At 39.5% G+C, this 15,328-nt stretch overlaps 1 protein-coding gene across 2 annotated transcripts in view; it reads left to right on the top strand.

Annotated features, from left to right (window-relative positions):
* Positions 1-15,058, top strand: part of SERPINI1 (serpin family I member 1) — a 69,161-nt gene extending 54,103 nt beyond the window's left edge. For both annotated transcript variants that reach the window (XM_025879415.2, XM_025879399.2), the window contains 3 exons: positions 12,696-12,782; positions 14,416-14,505; positions 14,738-15,058. In XM_025879415.2, coding sequence (XP_025735200.1) covers positions 12,696-12,782; positions 14,416-14,505; positions 14,738-14,814 — 254 coding nt within the window. In that variant the 3' untranslated portion in view covers positions 14,815-15,058. The remainder of the gene's footprint in view (positions 1-12,695; positions 12,783-14,415; positions 14,506-14,737) is intronic.
* Positions 15,059-15,328: the final 270 nt, after the last annotated feature.

Raw genomic sequence — 15,328 nt, 5'->3', positions numbered from 1 at the left:
AAAAAATGTTATATTTCATGAAAGATTTTAAAAATGATGATGTTCTCAAGCAACTTAAAGATTTAAGAGTCGAAATTGTGCGGGGTTGGGGGGGGGATATAGAGGCCGCTTTCAGGCAACAGGCTTGACTAATAAAAACTTGATCAAGGCAAAAGGGCCCACAGTGACCACCTGGCTGAATGTAGACAGGCGCATCAGGTGGCCCACCTCAAAGTATCCATAGGCCCTACCTAACCAATGGGCTACTTGCAACCAGGCACAGTTACCAAAAAAGGGAAAATGCCATACATCTTCATACCTCCTCCCCTTCCTCCTTCAGAAGCAGCCCCCGCCCACTGCCTCCTGGCAAGCAGCCTCCCCTCTGCTGTCCTTCCTGCTGCCCCCTTATGGAACAGTCACTAAACTTCTAGCTCCTTTTAAGAAAATAAATAAATAAAAATTTTAAAAAAAATGATGTCGAACCCTCTATCTGCTATGGAGTTCTGAGGTAAAATAAAGTTATCATTTGCCAGATAAATATAACAAATAGATTTACCTTCTATACACAAAGCTATAAATAACAGTGAGAACAGCAAGTTTATATTATTCTGGTCCATGTCTTATCTTCAACAGTAGATATTCTCCAGAAGACCTCTCTTACACATCTTTAGATTCCCCATCCTATCTGACACAATGCCTTAAGATAATCAATAAACATGTTGATTTAATACCTCAATATGTCCAGTTATAGTAAATTATATGGGAAAGAAAGAAGGAAGAGAGGATAAATGCATGCCTGCTGTGAGAACCACTTTTTAAAAGAATATCTAGTGAGATGATATAAAGATTATCTCAAGTCCTCAATAAGAAAAGAGTGGTTTTGAAGAAGTAGCTTCAAAATATACCGGGCACAATGAATCATGGAACACTACATCAAAAACTAATGATGTAATGTATGGTGATTAACATAACAATAAAAAATTAACAAAACAAAACAAAATATACCTGGCATATTGGGTGTTGAGTAATTTATTTTTAAAATCCTGGAGGGGGGGGTACCCAGTTGAATTATTGGATTCAGATGCCCTAATTTGTTCAGGGTAAAAATCATTAACATATTAGCAACATTAAATACTTAGAACATGTAAAATCCTTTTGGAAGTATTTTAAGCATCTAACCCCAAGACATTTATCATTGAAATAAGGTACCTGTGAGTTTAAGACTTAGCTTATATAATGATGTTCTATCATTTCTATAGAATATGGAAAAAAAAACAATCTATTTTCTGATGAGATCAAGATAAAAAAGAACTCAGTGTGTAAGTCCTCTATATATGCAATTTATTGGACCCAACTCTCCAACCAGACAGAGCTGAGGCATAGAAGTTTCTTTAGCAGTTCACATGCTATGGGAGAGAATTTAGTTTTCCTCTCCTGAAGTAAGAGCCTATAGAAAATCAAGCCGACCGAATAATAGTTTCTAAACCTGGAATATGAGGACCCACAGATTGAGTTCAGTGAAGTGGGTGCTCTACCCCTGAAATTGCATATAAGTGTGCACTCACGTGCATGTGTGTGCGTGTGCACGCCTTCACATGCACACATGAAAGAAAAGAGAGTGGAGATAGGTTCATAGCTTTCAGGAAATTCTCAAGGAGTTTATAATCAAAAAATGCCTTGCCCTCTCAGATTTAGAATTGGACAGATTGTTTTCCAAGAAGAACTCAGCAATGAGATGATGTTCATGCGGTATCACCACAACTTTTACCCCTTAATTAGAGAACTTACATCTCAAAACACTAGTAGAATTTTTCCGTCTACTATATAAATGTTCCTATCCACTAGAGAAATGCAAATTTTGCCTGAGTAAAGGTTTTCAGGGCTCACATCCAAAATCCTAGGGCTCTGAACTTTTCAGTGGGGTTATCAAGGAGGTAGGACCTGTGGATATTCAAAAGCTAATGGGTACTTTTGTGCTTGAGTCAGAAATATATTCATGGCTCAAGCATAGTGTAATTTAAAGTTCTTATGTTCCCTTCCTCAGGAATTGAGAGAATCTGTCTACCATACTGGCCAAATTCCAGCTGGATAATTACATTCCACTTTCTTACCGTGGCTCTATTTTCTGTTTTATTAGAGATTCCTCACCGTCTCACCCAAACATCTAGGCAGTTATTTCCCCTGCATAGAGTATCTGCAGCTTCTCAGTCCTGAGGAAGTCGTGCCGTGGTGGTAAATCAATTATTGTGGTCAGTGTAGCTTAAAATTTTTGACATATGTGGGAGGTTTATGACGTAATATTTAATTGCCTTTAGTATGTCCAGAGACAATAAAGAATAAATACGTGTTATGAATGCAGATGGTTTGGAAATTTGAAATACCACTCGGATCGTTCAGATTTCATATAGTCCATGTGTGAAGGCTCTGTTTGTTTGACCAGACCTCAGTCAGAACTGAATCCTTCTCAGAGTGCTTACAGCTGCATTCCTGGGGCCTGGCACCTGGCTGACACCTAGTTGGCACACAGTCAATGTCCACTGAGGGAGCAAAACGAGGGAGGGAAGGAGACAAGCGGTTTCTTCATGGCCACCTTCTACATTACATTTCTTGAAACATTGAACTCCTTAAAACATCAGTAAGAAATCCAGGATTGGCCATCCTCAACCACCACCCAATTCAAGTCTTCAGGATAACTTGATGAAAGGTCTAAAGTCAACTTCTCAAGCTTTCAGTGGGAACTCTTTCATTCTCAACTCCCTAGTTTTGCCAAGACCTTGGTAGCCTTGGGATGTCAGCCCACCCCAAACAATACTTCCTTTTTCTCCCTCTCCCTCCCTCCCTCCCTCTCTCCCTTACTCTTTCAATCACTCTCTCTCTCTCTCTCTCACACACACACACACACATATGCACATACACGTTAATTTATGAATCATTCATTCAAAAACTAGTGACACAACAATAAAACTTGCCTCTCTGCTTTCGCTAGATTTGAAAGTATTTATTCCCTGCATCGTTCATTTGGGCACCATATGCTCTGCCCCACATGGTTGGTGTCCTTTTCACGTGTTTAGGTTTTTGCCTCTCCAAATGATGTGAAAACCCCACTGATTAAAGTGTCTATGATGCTTGGTAACCCCTACGAGTACCCAGGAAAGTTATTAGCATGTATTTGATTATTACTTTCTACCTTAATGAATTTCATGGGGAGAATTTCATGGTATCTCAGATATACATTAATTACATTCAATGCCCTGTCTCTTCCTTTCATTTAATAACTCTTCATGAGTCAGTTGGTGTGAGCACAGGACTAGGTCATAAAAATGAAGAAATGACCAAGATATCATACTTGCTCTAAAGGAAGATACAGACTTGTGGGGAGAAAGACATAAACAGTTGGATTTAATAAAAAGAAGCAGGATAGAAATGCCTTATTGGAGCACTGTGTTCAGGACACACCAGGACAATTGTGTCCTCCAGGGAACATTTGGCAATAGTTGGAGACCTTTTGGGTTGTCACAACTGCGGAGGGCTCCTGGCACGTATCCGATAAAGGCTGGGGATGCTTCTACATTCCTGTGACCTACACTGCACAGGACACACCCCACAACAAAAAATAATCCAGCCCCAAATGTCAATAGTGATGAACCAAGAAACCCCATACTAGAGAAAACATTGTGGAGGCAGAGAGGGAAAAGAAAGTCAATGGGCAGAATGAGAGCGTATTGGTTCAAAAGATGGAGGGGGAGAATATAGGTATGCATTTAAGCTTTCAAATGCATTGAACATTTTTGAATAATGTCTTAGAAAATGATAGCAATGGTTACCTCTAGAACACAGAACAGAGGCCCCCAGATGAGAGAGGAGATTTTGTTTCATCTATCACTGTGCACTGTTTGGGATTTTGCCTTGTGCAAGTACTACTTCTTCAATTAAAACTCTTACTTAAAAACTGGGAAAATTTTTAAAAAAATCACATAGTAGAATTCGTAAATTCAAAAGCACCCAGGAAACAATTCAGTACTCTTGTGACAGTACTCATTCTTAAATTATGCAATGAAATTTTATCTTTCTTTAAAAATAGGAAATATGAGTTAGCAGTGGAAAAACAACCCTGCTCCACATTTTTTTGCTTCTGGAAAAATTGAGTGACTTGAGAGTCCTTTGCTAAGACCTCTTGAATCCACTGTTTCATTCTCTATCCCATGGCATCCACCTTTATTTCAGATTCTCACTACTGCTGCCCCAGAAGATTTCAATAGCCTCCTAAACGGTTTCCAATCTCTTTTCTGTCTAATCTGTCTTCGCTACCACTGCCAGGATTAATCACCTTAAAACCTGCTCTCAGATCATCCCTGTTCCCGTTCAAAGCCTCCCTTCAATCTGTGTGCACTGTCCGCTACTCCACAGGGCGTTCAGACCTCAGCTCGCTCCAGCCTTAACTCTGGCTGATTCCTTGCACACAGCTTTTGCTGCACCTCACGTCTCCCTAGGGCCCCAGCTTTATAAAATCTCTCCCACCCGAAATATCTCCTGAATGGATCTTCAGTGCAAATATCCCCAGTTTCATCAAGCCACAGGATTACACCAATCAGAAGTAATAACTCCTTCATAGGAGTTATCTGACCTCATATTATCATTATTTATGCATCGGATATCTTCTGCCAGAATTTAAACCTCTCCAAGATTGATCCTTATGTGTGTTCAGGAAGCACACGTTTCTGTGCTTTCTGCCTAGTACTCACTGAATGAAGAAATGAATAAGATGAGATGCTCTGTATTTATTGTGCTTATTTTTGGTCATCTCAATTTGATGTCCATGACTTTTTATGCTAAATTCCGTTAACATAAAACACAGCAAAGACTTACACAATAAACATGGAATCTAGAGAGTGCTGAGAATCATTTTCTTCTCAGGCTCGATTTAAAATGTTCATCTAGTTGCAGCGAGGATCCTGTTATAGAGTAGGGCTATTTTTGTAATGGAAATGAATGACTGTCAGCATTTGGATTAATAGATAATCCTCTTGGAAGGTGGAAGGGGAAGGAGAAAGAGAGTACTAAATCCTTCAGCACAAGGTATGAGCTTTAATAAAGGAGCCAATAAAGTAAAGGAATTAAGAGGACACAGCAAAAGCCACGTTCAGGTCAGGCTCAAGTGTTAGATTTATGCCGGAATGACTCTTCCATCCTGCCTTTGTTCTGCTTCTCCTTGCACCTGTAAGCCAGAGGACTGTATTTCTCTTCCAGAGCCGTACCTCCATTTCCCCTCTCCCTTCTCGCCTGGACTATTGTAACAGCTAGCAAACTTCATGTTCCTGCCCCTAGCTGTTTGCTCATCTGATTCACTCTTTATAGCCCCTGGCACAGGTATCTTCTAAAATCAAAGCAGAGGTGCCCTGTTACTTCTGGAGGAAGCCCAGGCTCTCCAGCCTCAGAGTCCAAGCTTTTAAAATTGAGTGCATTCCCTACAACTCCCCACCTCCTTATGATGTAACCAGGCTCCAGATGGACCTTCAAGTCATTGCTGCTTGCTTGTCTCACTTCGCAAGTACAATCCTCTGCTTGGAATGCCCTCCCCTGACTCTCTGACTTTCCCTTTTCTACTTATCCTTCAAGAACCAGACCACATGGCACCGCCTCTGAGAAGCTCTCCCTGATACCTCTCCCTTCCAAATGGTTTACTTTCCCACCTCCGGACTGTCATAGTGCAAAGTGCTATCACAGGTTCTACCTTTTCCTTAGATTGTTTGTTCACATACCTGTCTCTGATCTCAGAGCTCCTCAGAAGCCAGGGCTGTGTCATACATAGACGACTTTCTGTCCTCAGAGCCCCAAGTGGTGTGGAGAGTGGGACAGATGCTGGGTGGGTGCGTGTGGTAGGAAGGGCTGCTGGGCCTGCCTTGCTCCAAGTGTGGAGTCTTCCCTCAAACCTCTGGCCCTCCTCACTATCCTCGCTCCAGCCACACAGGCCTTCTTTTGGGTCCTTGAACACACCTGGCTTGTATCTGCCTCTATACTAGCTTTTCCCTCTGCTGGAAACTACCTTCAGGTATTCCTGTGGCAGGCTCCTTTGTATTCCTTAGGTCTCAGCCAAGTTGACCTTCTCAGATATGCCTTTCCCAACACCTCGAGTCAAGTAGCTCCTCTTGCCTGCCCTTGTCACCAGCCAACACATCACCTCGTCTTGCTTCTTCATAACACTTAACCAGACCCTGAAATTGTGGCCATTTCTCCATTTGCTTTTTTATTGCCATTGTTACTTAATGTTTGCTTTCCTCCTCTTAGGAAGGAACTGTTTAGTTCACCATAGTAAATCCAGTGTATCAGTAATGTCTGGCACACAGGAGGTGCTTAGTACCCAAATGAATGAATGAATGAATGAATGAATGAATGAATCACTAGTCTATCACAACATTTCTCCAGAGAAACAAACAAACAAACCCACACGATTCCTACCTTGAAGGAGCTCAAATTCTACAACCTTTCTAAAGTTCACGGGTGGGGCTGATGCTAAAAATATTTTAGCAACTCAAGTACAGAGCCTCTTTTGGTATTCTTGGGTTCTGTTATGGAACTCTCTTCATTTTGTTATTTTAAGCATGGCCTTGGTGACGCAGAAATCTATTTCAATTGGCTGTGTTTAGGAACAGTGCCGCAGAGGAAGCGGGGGCCACGCACTTGTGTGGTGGCTGCCCTGCCAGCCACGTTATATGAATCACAGATACTTGGAGCCTTTGGTGCCCCGCACATATCACATATGAACAGAGGGCTTGATAAATATTTGCTCAGTGACTGAATGAATGCCTTCGTATTTTGCCCTGCTTTCTTCAGAAGAGCTTGAATTATTGCCCAGCTCTTCTCTGGGAAACCTAGGGTTTACTGGCCCCGTTCCGATCTTATTCTTTGTGAAAAGCCCGGCTCCTCACTGCCCAGAGGAAAGTAGGACCCATTATTTGGCAGCAATGTCTGCTGTGGCCAGAAGGGGAAGACTGCTTGGGGCCAGTGCATGGATTTTTTTTTTTTTTTTTTTTAGTTTTGCCTTTTCTTTATTTTCTTTTTTAGAGAACAATGAACTTTCTCTAATCGATAAGATGGGCTCATCAGTGTAAATTTCCTTAATTCCCCTCCTATTCTGGTTCATCAAATATCTGAGTGCCTACTTGGTGCCTGACAGTGTGCACAGAATTGCAGGGAGGAGATAAATTGGACCGACAGGGTCCAGGCCCTTAAGGAGTAGGTGAACGGCCCAGCAGGGAAGATGGCCTTGATTGGCACATAGTTACATCAGGATGAGTAATATTGTGGGACAAGTATAGGAAGCTCTGTATGACATGATCGGGTGGCAGAAGACCCATTCTTGTTTAAACCACTTTCAGCTTATATTTGAATGTGACTGCTTGAAGTTTGTCCCAAGAGAAAAAATTTCATTTTCTTTTTTTCCCCTCAGGATTTGTGATGTGATTTATTTGTCACATTTTCTCCTACTGGTATATCTAAAGGGGTGGTGGTTTTCTACATCTTAAGAGTCCTGAGGTCTCACTTCATCTGCAGATATTTGCTGTCCATTGTGTAGCAGTTAATCACCCCTGGGTGTTGGAATGTTGGATTCAATCTTTATTTCGCTGTCTTTGAAATACAGATGATGACCGGTCTGTTGGGTCCCACTCCCTTAGCTCTTCTACTCGATTGGATTTTTAAGTTTTTAGCCTGTGTGGCCTTTGTATTCTTTCCCTCCTTAGTGCTGTTGTCCATCCATTTCCTAGAGTATCTACTTTGGATTAGTGTCATATGTTTTATTTATTACAAGAGTAAACTTTATAGCCACACTTGTGAACAGAATTGTGGTCATGGTGCCCATAGAGGGACAACCTCCAGAGTCTTACATTAGGAAATAGCTAGTCCCTTTCATTCAACAATTCCTAAATTCCTGTTTATGCTAGGTTAAATACTGGAAACTTCTATTACCAGGAAACTCTCTTTTCTTAGGTTAGTTCAGTCATGAGGCCCACCAAGTGCCAGAAACCAGGGACATGAAGGGCAATGGCACAATCCTTTCCTTCAGGAATTTGACAGTCCAGGAAGAGAGAGATATAGATGCAAATATGATATAGCATAAAGGCTGTATGAGAATCAGAGCCTGGGTTCAGTAGGAGAGAATGGTACGTTCTACCTTGGTGGAGAACAGCAATCAGAAGAGAGCAGAAAAGGCCTGCTAGGGCTTGAAGCTGAGCTTCAGAAGTAGATTAGGTCGACTGTAGTGTTGAGGGAGTTTGTGGGGAAGCAAAGACACAGAAGTGAGCGAGGGTGGTATGCTTAGGGATTGCAGTTCAAATCACCTAGAGCATAGGGGGTGGGATGAAGCATGCTAAATGAGTGACGCAGGGACAACCTCACAGAGACCCTCACGTTGCACCCTAGGTCTGCAGGTACACAGTATATGGAAGGCATGGTGGGAGGCAGAGCCAGCACGAGAGGGAAGATAGGGTTTTAAGAAGGGTTGGAGTGGCATAAACTGGCTTGTGTCTGATGAGATCATCCCAGAGGAAAGCTTGATGTGAAATGGAGGCAGTTAGAGCCATTCTCAACTGCTATGCCGTTATACACTCTGACGTCTCTTGGAAACTCATTTTAAAAAAGTATTTGCATACGTTGCTGGGTTTGACGTCCTGATTTAAAAAAAAAAGAAAAAAAAACCTTTTATCTCCATATTAATAGGTGAGCTTGGCCTATGATTTTCTTTTCTTAGACTGCCCTGGTTTGATTTTAATATCAAGGTAAGACTATCCATAGATGACTTAGATTGCTTTTATTCTCTTTCTAGAGTTGAAAATGGATTTGTAATAGAAAATCCTATCTTTTCCTTGAAGGATTGGTTAAATCACCTAGAAAACCATCTAGGCTTGGATTTTTTTTTTTTTAAGACAGGGGGCCAAGGGGAGGGCCAGAGGGGGAGAGAGAGAGAGAGAGAAAGAGAGAGAGAGAGAATCCCAAGCAGGCCTGGTGCAGAGCCCAACGCGGGGCTCGATCTCACAACCATGAGATCATGACCTGAGCTGAAATCCAGAGTCAGACACTTAAACCACTGAGCCACTCAGGTGCCCCTAGGCTCACATTCTTTAATTTTGAGGAGGGAGGAAATTTTCGTCTACTCATTCAACTACTTTAATGGTTACTGGATTATTCAGATATTCTATTTTTTTCTTCATTCAATTTTATAATTTATACATTTCTATAAAATTGTCCGGTTGATGACATATCTCTTTATTTTCAAAATTATCTGCATAAAGAAGCACAAGAACCTTTTGGGGAGATGGAAATATTCTGTATCTTATTTGTGGAGGTGGGTTCACAGATTGTCAAAAGTTACCAAGGACACCTGGTGGCTCAGTCAGTTAAATGTCTGCCTTTGGCTCAGGTCATGATCCAAGGGTCCTGGGATCAAGTCCCCGTTGGGCTCCCTGCTCAGCTCTCCTTGCTGCTCCCCCTGCTTGTGTTCCCTCTCTCTGTCAAGTAAATAAATACAATCTTAAAAAAAAAAAAAAAACAAATTGTGGTGTGGCCTGTAAAATATATTTTTGTTTTCCTGTATTGTAATTTTTGTATTGTAAATACATGCATCTCATAGTAAATAGGTTATACCTCATAAGTTGTTTCACATTTATCTGCAGGAAATTATACAAAGTATTTTTTGTGATTTTTAAAAATTCTCTCTGCATCTTTAGACATGTTCTCTTTTGCCTTAATATCGTTTATTTGGGTAATCTCTCTTCTTCATGAATCTTGTTGAAGTTTTGTCCATTTCATAATCTTTTAAAGAACTAGCTCTGTGGGAAGAATGCTCAGCATCCTTGCTTTCTTGATCTATCTGCCATGGTGCCTTGGCACCTCCTCCTCAGCCTCTCACCATTTTGTGGGGGCCAATGAGGGCACATAGGAGGTTAGATGACTAGAGGAAGAGGGTACATTTGTGGCAGAAACCAGCATTGAAGGGATGAGATTCCTTCTTTCAAGGTGTCTAGTGCAGTCAACAGATCAGGCTCAGAGCTGGGAGGCGGTTTTCCTGTGCAAATTGACATGGCCAAAAATATCATTCTATCTTTGAAAACTCCCCTCAGATATTTAAAGAGGGCTTAGCTGGCAAAGTGGACACTCATTACCCTTTAAGCACTACATTCTGTCACTTTTGCATTCAGGGCCATAATACTGGCTCTTGGTGCATGACCCCACCTTCCCTGGCAGACTGAACAAGATGGGTAGCTGAATCTGAAAATAACATAGCATCAGTTAACTACTAAATAGCTAAAATATATTTTACTGTCTTGGAATTCATGTATTTGTTTTGCCAGCTAAATATATCTGACTAGTTACTTAAGGCAATTTATATTGTTCTTTTTATTTGTTGAAAAAAAAACTAGTCTTCTGGATTTGAGGGAGCTAATTATACTTAATTGTTTAATATGAAAGCTCTATTGCTTTTTATTTTTCTTCTAGTCATCAAATGCATTCTAGAAGAAAATATCATAATATGCGAGACAGACTATTTCAAAATGCAATGCTTATATCTTAATAGTAAATATAAGCTGAGGAAGTAATATCCCTATTAGAAGTATATTCAGAGTTGCCACTCAGTTGTCTTGGGGCTTTATTCAAAATAAGCAGGTGTTGTGCAACAGATGTACCAAAAACGTTGTTGAACATTATTCCCTATCAGTATAAGATAATTACGTGTTTTTGTAAACTTGAAAGGAAAATGTATGTTGTGGATAGGACTTGGTTACTGACAAAGTCTTACTAAGTAGCCTAATGAGAAATGCACTGTGCTTTTACTGAATGGTGCATCGGCAACAAGGTTATCTTAAGTTTGAATTTGACCTCCTGGAATGGAAAATGGGGGCTGGGGGTGGTGGCAGAAACTTGAGCAATCTTGTATCTTGCTTCCTTATGCTATTTTTATTTTTATGTAGTTGAACTATCTTTTCTTCATTTTGTTTCAATCTTGAGGACAAAAGTTGGAAACTCAACACTGAAAGTTATTGCATAGTTTGCTTGGGCTGCCATAACATAGTCCCCCCCAGAATGGGGGGCTTGGAAACAGATGTTTGTTTTCTCACGATTCTGGGGGCTGGACATCTGAGATCAAGATGTCTTCAGGCTTGGTATCTTCCCAGGCCTCTCTCCCTTGGCTTGTAGATGTCTGTATTAACGTTCTCCAGATAAATAGGACCAACAGGATGTGTGTGTGTGTGTGTGTGTGTGTGTGTGTGTGTGTGTGTGTATGTGTGTGGAGAGAGAGAGAGATATCTATACAGAGAAAGAGACGGAAAGGCTGAGAGGTTTACTTTAAGGAAGTGGCTGGCACACTTGTGACTTTAGAAATTTAAAATCTGCAGGGTGGGCTGCCAAGCTGGAGATTGAGGAAGAGTCCAAAGGCAGTCAAATAGCACAATTCCTTTTTGCTTAGAGGTCTGTCTTTGTTCTAAAGCCTTCAGCTGGGGGCACCTGGGTGGCTCAGTTGGTTAAGCAGCTGCCTTCGGCTCAAGTCATGATCCCAGGGTTTTGGGATTGAGCCCCACATGGGGCTCCCTGCTCAGCGGGGCGTCTGCTTCTCCCTCTCCTTGCTGCTCCCCCTGCTTGTGTTCTCTCTCCGTCTGTCAAACAAATAAATAAAATCTTGAAAAGAAAAAAAAAGCCTTCAACTCATTGGATAAGGCCCTCATCTGTTCTACTCAAAGTCCACCAATTTAAATGTTAGTCTCATCCAAAAAAAGATTTTTGCAAAAAACATCCAGAATAATAGTTTCACCAAATATCTGGGTACAGATATCCTGGCCCAGCCAGGTTGACACATAAAATTAGCCATCAGGTATGGTCTTCCCTCTCTCTCTGTGTCAAATTTCCTCTTCTTATAAGGACATCAGTCATATTGGATTAGGCCCGTCCTAATGACCTCATTTTAACCTAAGACTCTATCTCTAAATACAGTCATATTCTGAAGTCTTGGGGGCTAGAACTTCAACACATGAATTTTGAGAGAACACAATTCAGCCCATAATAGCCATTCATTTAAAAGTAAACATACATAGAAAGACAACTCTAAGGGAAAAGAGCCTTCCTAACACTGAAAATGTGTTCTTTCCTCTGACTTTAGGATAAAGCATGTTTGTGAATCCTCAGATAAGCCAATTAACTGGAATGGAAAGTAACTCTTTTATACTCACATTTCTACAATCTAGAAGTCAATTTTTTCTTTGCCAAGAATATTTCTATTATCACAGTAATTAGAGATTAGATTTTTAAAATGTCTTATTCTGATTATATGTGGATTTCTACCTTGTTTTAATTTTGTGCTTTAAAATTTCAGATTAGAGTGCAGTGTGTGAAATGTTTTTATCTTGAGTTATGAACTAATTTGAAGTTGCTATTAAAAACAGAGTCACATTTCTGCTTTCTCTGGCAATATAAGAAATAAACAATGGGAAAATTACCAATAAAAATGAAGGGAAACATTAACAAGAGAATATAAAATAAGGACAAATCAGAAAACACATCTTCAAGGCTTCTCTGAAATCATAATATAATCTGACAACATTATCGCTTTTTATATCAGTACCTTAAGTCACTTATATTTTCCAAAGCTGTTTAAATAAAGGGTAAAATGCTCCTCTATTTCTGATACTGAAGAAATGCTTCTTTTCTCTTTTTTTTTTCTTTTGCAGATAACAAGGAGATTTTCCTTTCCAAAGCAATTCACAAGTCCTTCATCGAGGTTAATGAAGAAGGCTCAGAAGCTGCTGCGACCTCAGGTGCCAAATTATAATTTTCTACAATCTTCTCACCTTTTTTTGATTTGTATTTTTAAAACAATCTTGGATGGGGAGTAGGGGTCATTTTTAGAACCAAGCTTAAAAAAAAAAAAAAAAACTGACTCTGCTCTAACTTAGAAATCAAGCTAATGCTGAACCAGCTAGAATTTTCTAAATAGAATATGAAGCATGCACTTAACTGCAGTGCCCCGATACAGAGTAACTCCCACATCTAATGAGAGGCAGGAGGACATTGGTGGCTCTGTAGAATAGATTTCTCTACTGTGCTGCCTGTTTAAATATTTTAAATATTTTCTTGTCGCCCATTTAAACATTCTTCTTCTTACCTAATTACTTGTAGAAACTAGTTCTTTTTTTTAAGATTTTATTTATTTGAGATAGAGAGAGAGAGAACACAAGGGGGGAGAGGGGCAAACAGAGAGGAAGAAGCAGACTCCCCCCCGAGCAGGGAGCCCAACGGGGCTCGATCCCAGGACCCTGAGATCATGATCTGAGCCGAAAGCAAACACTTCACTGACTGAGCCACCCAGGCACCCCTGGAAACTAATTCTTAATTTGGTCAAAAGTTTTGATTTTTTAAAAGCATGTACATAAACAGGATGTAATAAATAATTTTAACTGAATAATGCTGATAAAATAATTTTAAATAAATAATTCTAAAATTTTGACTAAATCATGTGTTCAAAGCAAAATGTTAAATGTCCTTGATTATTTTGAATCTTTTGATTTCCCCAGTTAAAGGAGAATGATTTTTTCCGATGATTTTTTTCCCATTTTTTTTTTTTTGGATTTGTTTCAATCTCATGTTCAACTGCTATGTTCAAATTTTAGTAGGATTTTTCCTTCCTCTGGTAAAATGTAAACTATCATTTTTTTAACTTCTGCATAAATTTGTCCACTAAAAGGATATCACCAGTTAAAATAGTGTTTTCAGGAGGAAATAGAAACACAGTGGTCTTGGGGCATCATGAAAGCTTAAAATCTTACGTAATTTAATCTTGACCTTTTCGTGACAATGAATCACCCTGCAGCAAGTATAAAATGATTATCCCATAATAAGGATCTCAGGGAAATGCAGTTTCCCAGCTGTAGGAAACATCATGCTTCTCTTACTGCTGAATTTGCCCTTTCATCACAGCCATTCTGGTCACTTACTCGAAGTCTGGTGACTTGCTATGTAAAAATCCCCATTTTACGCAAAAGGAAATAATGATTTGGGAATATAAGGAAACTTGGTTTTTTGTTTGGGGTGTTTGTTAATTCTCTCCCTTTCCTTAGCTCAAAGGTCATTTTAGTAAAAACATATGTATTTATCTGAAACTGAGAATAAAAATTTTGGAAGAGGCAGAATAAATTTTTCTAGTATTTTTGGTGGAATGGAGGTAGGATACCGTGTGTGTGTGTGTGTGTGTGTGTGTGTGTGTGTGTGTGTGTGTGTGTTTAAAGATCAAGTAGAAGTGTTACCACCTTTATAATTTTTTCTCTTAAAGTCTTTAAAATTTTGTTTCCTGTAAATTGTTCTCTTTGCATTAAATGTAGATGGTTTTGGAGATATTACTCATTAGTCTCTGCACATCCACAGACATGTAATTAATTTCTCCCTGCACTATAGGAATGATTGCAATTAGTAGGATGGCTGTGCTGTACCCTCAAGTTATTGTCGACCATCCATTTTTCTTTCTTATCAGGAACAGGAGAACAGGTAAGTCTGTTATGAGAACAGAACTTTATTTATAGGCCAAAAAGAGATAACTTTTTAAAATTGAGAGCATTTTTTCCACATTACTTATCAATTTCTAATGTTCAAATGATTTTTTAAAAAGAGAATTATTTATATTTTTATTTTTAGAATACTGCTAAATGTAAGCAAGAAGGAAAGTAAATATCCCATTTTTTTTGTTCACACCCTGTTTTGTTCACTTCCATCAATGCAGGTACAGTCCTATTCATGGGACGAGTCATGCATCCTGAAACAATGAACACAAGTGGACATGATTTTGAGGAACTTTAAATCATTTCATATGCAAAATAGTAACCTAACACATTATGTTTGCAACTGGTATATTTAAGATTTGTGTTTTACAGTATATCTTATGATAATATTTAAAAATAGTTCCAGATAAAACAATGTATGTGAATCATAAGCCAACTTGTCAAGGAATGTTCTCAGTATTATTGAGGTGATAGTCCCGTGGTGTCATTGTGTCTGCTGTGCCGGTATTTAAAATAAAAGTGCATATTGTTAACATGAACAACTCTGTTTTCATTTTACAAATTGTAGTATAAGGATAATTCTAGGTAAAATTTGGAAATGGTGATGTTTTGGGACATCTGAAGTCTTTCATAATCAGGCAGCAGCAAAGCAGTGAAGTCAATTTAGCACCATTACGCTTACCGTGATAAAGCAGTAACAGGTCAGATGAAAAGCACTCCCCCAGATTTCTAATTGTTATTTCTCCGAAGATGGTATATAGTGTAGCATGCAAGAATGTAAACTGATCATCTTCTGTGGGCTCTGTGATAAA

This window comes from Callorhinus ursinus, unplaced genomic scaffold, assembly GCF_003265705.2.
Source record: "Callorhinus ursinus isolate GAN/ISIS: 27379988/994484 unplaced genomic scaffold, GSC_fseal_2.0 scaffold1, whole genome shotgun sequence".
Lineage (NCBI taxonomy): Eukaryota > Metazoa > Chordata > Mammalia > Carnivora > Otariidae > Callorhinus > Callorhinus ursinus.
Note: the sequence above shows the minus strand (reverse complement) of the source record. Positions and strands in the feature narration are given on the sequence as shown.